This window comes from Protobothrops mucrosquamatus, unplaced genomic scaffold, assembly GCF_001527695.2.
Source record: "Protobothrops mucrosquamatus isolate PMUCROS unplaced genomic scaffold, P.Mucros_1.0 scaffold1399, whole genome shotgun sequence".
NCBI classification, from domain to species: Eukaryota; Metazoa; Chordata; class Lepidosauria; order Squamata; family Viperidae; genus Protobothrops; species Protobothrops mucrosquamatus.
Window position 1 is genome coordinate 133,950 of NW_015387584.1, and position 6,779 is coordinate 140,728.

Sequence of the window (6,779 nt, forward strand, 5' to 3'; positions counted from 1 at the left end):
TTAAAAGTACATTTCCAAGCTAAGCTTATGAGAATTTTGTTTAACATTTCTTGGGTGAAATTTGCCAGCCACTAAAGTCTTCAAGGAATATTCAGTTTTCAAAAGGCTTTGAAAATCATGTGCAGCCCATTCATAAAATAGGCAGCATGACTGAATTTTGTCAACTACCTCAAAGGGGTGTTTTGTAAGGGCATATCAACTTTTGATAATTGAAACTAGAAAGACTGCTGTTGTTTTCCTCCATTTCAGTCTCTGGGAATTCTAATTTTGTGAAATGTCCAGTAAGTCTTCATTGGATAATCATTTATGTAACTTACGTGCTTCCTAAAATTTAATAACTAGCATCATTGTTCCTCAGTAGCCTTGGGTCTGATGTAAATGTGCAGGATGATGTACTGTACTAGAGCAGTGCAGTGCTTCAGTTTCAAAGCCACAATGGTGCTGTGTCTCCATAAAGCAACTGCATCTTTTCCCTGTATCACGTGACTGTCCTTTGCAGCTGTAACAGTGTGTTATTGGGAAAAGATGCATTTGTTCTAGAGCACCCTTTTGCCTTTGAATCCAAAGGGCAGCACAGCCACAGGAAATATAACTTTGGACACACCCAGTGGCAATTTGAAAAGTGATTAGAAATATATCCACAGTTCTTCCTTGGCTGGCTGGCTGAACTTCCTTGAGGCAGGTAGAGGCCATCTATCTTCAACTCTAGCTTTGCTGGCTTCTAAGCCTTAATCATTACTCAGAAAGGGCCTTCTCCTCTGCAATTTTTGCAGGTGAAAATCCAGAAAGTGCAAAACAGTAGTAGCTGGACAGGCAAATCCACGTATTAACTGTAGGAGTCTGAAGTGTTTGATACATTATGCCACAGACATTCTGACTGACTTTGCTAAGGTTCTCAAACTGATTCAGTTTACGATCTATCAAAACCACCCTACCTCATAGTGCATGTAATGATTTTATGCTGGGTTAAAGTTGAAAAACATGAGGAGATTAAAAATTCACTGGTCCAGATTCCAATTTTCTTTCATGGAACCACATTTGTGGAAGGGGGAATAAAAACCTGTTAAGCCTCATATCTCTATGCCTTGGTCTAACAATGGATTATGGCTTAAAGTGACATTGTCTGGTTATCAAGGCAGCTACATCCTTTTCTCTTGCCACTCTTCCTCCCCCCCCTCAATTTCCTAAATTAGGGCAGATTAGGGCACATCACTCGATGCCATCTCTTGGACAATGTGACTCATCTGCATGCAAAGTTTTATTGATAGATATGATAAAGCCCCTTTGAGATTGCCACTACACACATGCATGTATTCATTTGGGCAGGAATTAAAGGACATTTCTATGTGAATTTACCTTGGTATGTTGCCATGTCAAAATAAATGCCTACACTGTGTTTTTCATATATTGATATAAAAAATTCGTATTACTGTGCTGTGAACATTTCCATTTAAACAAAATGGTTGGTTTTAAAAACTAAAATGTATATTATAATAAAAATTATGGCAAATAAATTTAATCCGAATATTCTCAAACTGGATTTTTTGTATAGTTTATAGTTTGATATAATTCATTTTTAAAAGTTTTCTTTTCTATATAGAAGAATATAAGCTTTAGAAAGTATATTTATTGATTTCATAACTAATTGCAGGAAAGTTAAATGTTTGTTGAATGCTGGAAAAAACTTCCCAAAATTAAGAGTTGTTTGACAGTGATATCCATTATCCACAACGTTGGTGGGTTCCCCTTGGTTGGACATATTCACTTGGGAAATTTCATTTGGAATGGATTAACTTCACTTTGTTAGTTGACGTGCATTTAGTGTGCAGTGAATATAAAGTCATTTATTTTTATATTTATTTATTGTTGCTGACATTAAAGCATGGGGATCAGGAGCATAATTGCCAAATTTAATTCCAAACAGTCAAGACTATCCTTAGGCTAAAATATGACCAATAAGCTGTTGCTATTACTTTGCTATAGGAGCCAGGCCAATCTGGTTGTTTGCTCGGTCAAAGACACAATAGTACTGACGAATGAAGATATCACCAAGGATCCAAAAATCAGTTTGGAAGGGTATATCCTGGAAGCCACTCTGGCAATAACCTTGGGACTGAAAGAAAAGTTCAAATATACAGTATGATGAATTTGAATGGCCTAAATAGAGAGCCATTACAAAGCATTTGGAAGCTGACATTCCCTCCCACTCCTGTTGAGTTGTTCCTTATCCATGCTGGAGTAACAGAAAACCATATTTGCATTGAATAGGTTGTCTCCATTGTCTACCTTATTTAAATTTGGAGTCATCTGATTTCCCTCCGAGGTGATGGGTGACAAACCCTTACAGCTTTGCGTACCTTAAGCCTGCTGTTGAGTTATGTTGGAGTAAGGAAAAATGCTATGTTCATCCTAGTATAGCTAACACTGACTAAAACATGGGTTGGAGAGAAAGTGAAGGCAATGCCATGGAGAAAGTAATCATTGCTAGAATATGATTGTATCATAGTTATATGCAAGGGAAAGTCAGGGATGCTGAGAATCATGTTCAGACTCTGTATGAAACTTTCTAAAGAGCCCCATGAATAATATGTAACAGTGAATCATACTTGTTTTTTTTTCATTTAACCGTGCTTTCCTTGAACATTTGTACATGGACTGTGGCGTAATGAAATAATAATGCCGTAAGGAAAGAATCACTTTACGTATATCTTCCATACTATGAACATTAGGTTTATATTGCAATATTTGGTTATTCTTGAGTCCCAAATGATAAGCTGATACAATACTCTTTCTTTAAAATAATCTCCTACAGCTTTCCTCAACCTGGTTCTCTTTAAATGTGTTGGATTTCTATTCTGATAATCCCCCAGATAGCCCGACACTGGAATTGAAGTCTTAACATATTGGGGATGGTCTACTATAGAGAAAAGAGATCTACTAAAAATGAGTATGATCTATATGAGAATAATCTTATCACTAAATGTGTTGAATTTCATGTTCAGAGTTGCAGAGTTTAATTCTTAATGCATAATGAAAATAGTTGCTAAAAGTTATCAAAAACACTTCAAATGTTAGAAGATGTCTCCCACTTGAATATAACTGACTGAGATTGTCTTGCTATAATTCTTTTATGGGTCAGATTTTTTTTCCTTTAGAGGTTTATTGTATGAACTAAATCATTTGAGATAATTTTTGGATAAATCACAGATCTTACCTGGCGAATGTAGGCACTGGCAGGCACAGGGTATTCAATGCCATTGATGGTGAAGACAATGTCAGGCAGTTGGCTGATAGCATTGCAGTTGACTATGTTCTGTAGGATGAACAGAAAACACATATTAGCAGCCCAATAATATTTGAGAAAGAAAAAAAAGCTGGGCATTATGGACTAGAAATTATCCAAAAAAAAATGCATTAGAATAGACCTGGGCATTTTACAGCCCCCCCCCCAGCCACCGCTGATCTTTTGGCTGTCCCTGACTGTCTCATGTGGATTACTTTTATTTTGAAGATGACTGCTATTTTTTTTTCAATTTACGTATGTGCATGCGTATGTGCCTATGCACCTTCACAGCCCTACTGGTTCAGCCCTCCACAACAGTCCCAGTTTCTCATGTGGTTCCTTGAGAAAATGAATTGCTCAGTCTTGCATTAGAATGATGCTTCCTGAAATAAGATGTCCTTAGATTCAACAGTGATGACCTCAGTCCAGGATTATATTCCAAGTGATAATTGTTTGCAGTGTGGAAGGCCTACCACATGTCAGCAGAACGATATCAGGAGAGGAAGAAGGTGAGCCTGGCTAGTAATAATCAGTTTGTATCTTTATGGGTTTTGTTTTCTTTCATTTTTATGTGTAATCTTGGTCTAGTAGAGGAATCAAAGGAACTTGAAGTGAGGGCTTAGTGGAGGACACATGGTCCATGATGAGGGTCTGGTGTAATGGTCTGAGCAGCACTGTCTTCCATACATGCACCACTCTATTCTGCATGGCAATTATATGAGACTGCTGATTAACTAGGACTGAAAATGGCATTTCCCTAGCTAGATCACATTAGGAAATTAGGGCAAACCAAGAATCTTGCATAAGAATAGGAATAGAGGGAGAAAATGGATTGTACATAACAATAGCAAAAAACACTAGCAATTACCTGAAAAACCTCTTCTTAAGATTTACAAAATCAGTGAACCATAGATCTGTAAAGATATCCTAGCGTAATACGCTTGGTCTGTCTTCCTCTCTCAACTTTAAGAATTATTATATACACAATAATGTGGAAATCACCATTGCCAGTTCTTTAGCTAGTATTGGCCTTCATATGCATTGAATTCTTTTGAAGAACCTAGGATGTCACAATGTATTAGTGCAGTGGTTCTCAACCTTTTTAATGCCGCGACCCCCAACCGGTCGTAAGTCGAGGACTAAACCGGTCGTAAGTCGAGGACTAAACTGGTCGTAAGTCGAGGACTACCCAACCAGTCGTAAGTCGAGGACTTTCCCTGCCCGGGAGCGCTGCGCATGCATGGTTCCGCCCCCTGCGCCGGCCAAGGCGTAGCTGGCAAGCGGCAGAGACGGAGCAGGCCGACCACCAGCTGGCCCAGCTCAAGGGAGGTAAGGCACTCGCCAGAAAAGGGGAAAAAAATGGTGGACAGCCTTGCTTGGCGACCCCTGTGAAATGGTCGATCGACCCCAAATGGGGTCGCGGCCCATAGGTTGAGAACCGCTGTATTAGTGTAACATGTGGGTGGAACCAAGTAGTGTAGCCTTTTGCAATTAACAGATGGAAATTTTTTCAATGCACAGATTTTCTAAATGTCATCCAAGATTTTTTGGTCTAGCACCCAGTGTACTGATACCCACTGGAACCACCACAGCTGCTTTACTTTACATTATAATCTTTCAATTCTGATTTTCAGACCTTGATGCTTTGTGATCTTATCCAATTCTTTGTCTTCTACAATCCCCTGGTACGACCACATAAATTATCCATGCTTTCTTCTTTTCAACAGCAGTTAAATCTAGTGTACTGTCAAACAGTTAAATCTAGTCAAAACTTTATTTGTTTGTATTTGGAAATCCGACATTTTAACCTGATCATTTTTTTCTACTTTTTACTACTCTATGTTCCCAGCATTTTTTCATTACTGGTAATGATTATTTATTTATGTATATGAATTATAGTCTCATATCATTATTATCAAGCTTACCTGATCATTGGAACCAATGAAGTTCTGAATGCTAGCAATGCCATTGTTGGGACCTGCCAGGAGAGAGGTACCAGTGTCAACAACAGCTCGGCAGCCACCGGAACAAGCAATGGATTGACCATTAGCGGTGATACTGAAAAGAAATAGGTAAAGGTGAGAGAAAGAAAACTATCTCGACCTTTTGCCTGTGGGTCGTTTGAAATTATAAAACAACTTTGCCATGGGAAAGGAAGAAGAATGAGAAAGATTCAAAATAACCCACCTTGATATTTTTTCCTACAAGAGGGGGCAGAAGGAAACTCTGGCAGGCTTTCAAGAGTCTATTATTATAATATATCACAATGCTAAACTACATTCCTATAATCGTTAAAGCATCTATTTTCTAATCTGGCCTACTTTGTAGAACTGACAGGCATCTTCTTTTGCCATTATCCTGCACTTTGTTTTCAATTGCATCTATGCGAAGCAGGGATGTAAAGGCTGAAGGTGTAGGAATTGGGTTACCTGTCCAGAGTGATCTCCCAAAAGATTTCAGCAGTAATGGGCACCCAGTTGAGATTTCCAGTATAGTAGGAGTCATCAATGCCACCAAACATTACAAAACTCCCTTGCTCAGTACTGAAAAATGAACATATAAGAACATGTCAATTAGAGGAACTGCAAATGTTTTTTCTTTTCTTTCTTTGTTTCCTATTATAGTGTTGACCAATTGAATCTTTTTTTAAAATAATATCCTTAAAATGATGGGTTAGTTAGTTGATTGTTTCACCTATAAAATACTGGTAGTAGCAAAGAGTTAGAGAGTTGTATCTCTTGGCTTCTATCTAGTGCAGTGTTTCTCAACCTTGGCAACTTTACGATGTGTGGACTTCAACTCCCAGAATTCTCCAGCTAGCGTTGCTAGCTGGAGAATTTTGGGAGTTGAAGTCCACACATCGTAAAGTTGCCATGGTTGAGAAACACTGATCTAGTGATTATGAGGGTGGGGGTAAATGCTGTTGAAGAAATGGAATTTAAGAAAGGGAAAGCTCTGGGAATTGGTGTAGGAGCTGTAAAACTACAGATTCTTTCAGTCCATTTCCTTCCCTATATATATTCGGCATATACTCTAACTCAGGGGTCTTCAAACTTGGGCCCTTTAATGACTTGTGGACTTCAACTCCCAGAATTCCTCAGCCAGCATGTCTGGCTGAGGAATTCTGGGAGTTGAAGTCCACAAGTCATAAAAGGGCCAAGTTTGAAGACCCCTGCTCTAACCCTTTCATAAATAAAAGGGTGTACATCTTATCTTAATCTTTTGCTGACCTGACACCAATCTGTTCCACTATGTTCCCCTGGTCTACTGATTTCTGTCCCATGTATAAGTTTCATGTAAGGAGATAAGATGCTCTGTGGTTCCAAATTTCCTGAGGACATTTTCATCATGGTCAACACAGTCAGTGGGCTTTCTGTAATCTATACAAGCTCATATGAATTCTTTCCTGCTGTTTTTTCAATTATTCAGCATGCATCAACAATAAATTGTCTTTATCAGTGCTTTTTTTGTAAAAAAAAAAAAAAAAAAAAAAAAA

The 6,779-nt window shown here is 38.3% G+C and overlaps 1 protein-coding gene across 1 annotated transcript in view; it reads right to left on the bottom strand.

Annotated features, from left to right (window-relative positions):
* Positions 1-735: 735 nt before the first annotated feature.
* LOC107292641 (pepsin A) overlaps positions 736-6,779 on the bottom strand; it is a 14,027-nt gene continuing 7,983 nt past the window's right edge. Inside the window, exons 6-10 of the mRNA XM_015821752.1 lie at positions 5,713-5,826; positions 5,209-5,341; positions 3,215-3,313; positions 1,974-2,113; positions 736-931 (exon numbers count right to left, since the gene is read on the bottom strand). Coding sequence (XP_015677238.1) covers positions 736-931; positions 1,974-2,113; positions 3,215-3,313; positions 5,209-5,341; positions 5,713-5,826 — 682 coding nt within the window. The remainder of the gene's footprint in view (positions 932-1,973; positions 2,114-3,214; positions 3,314-5,208; positions 5,342-5,712; positions 5,827-6,779) is intronic.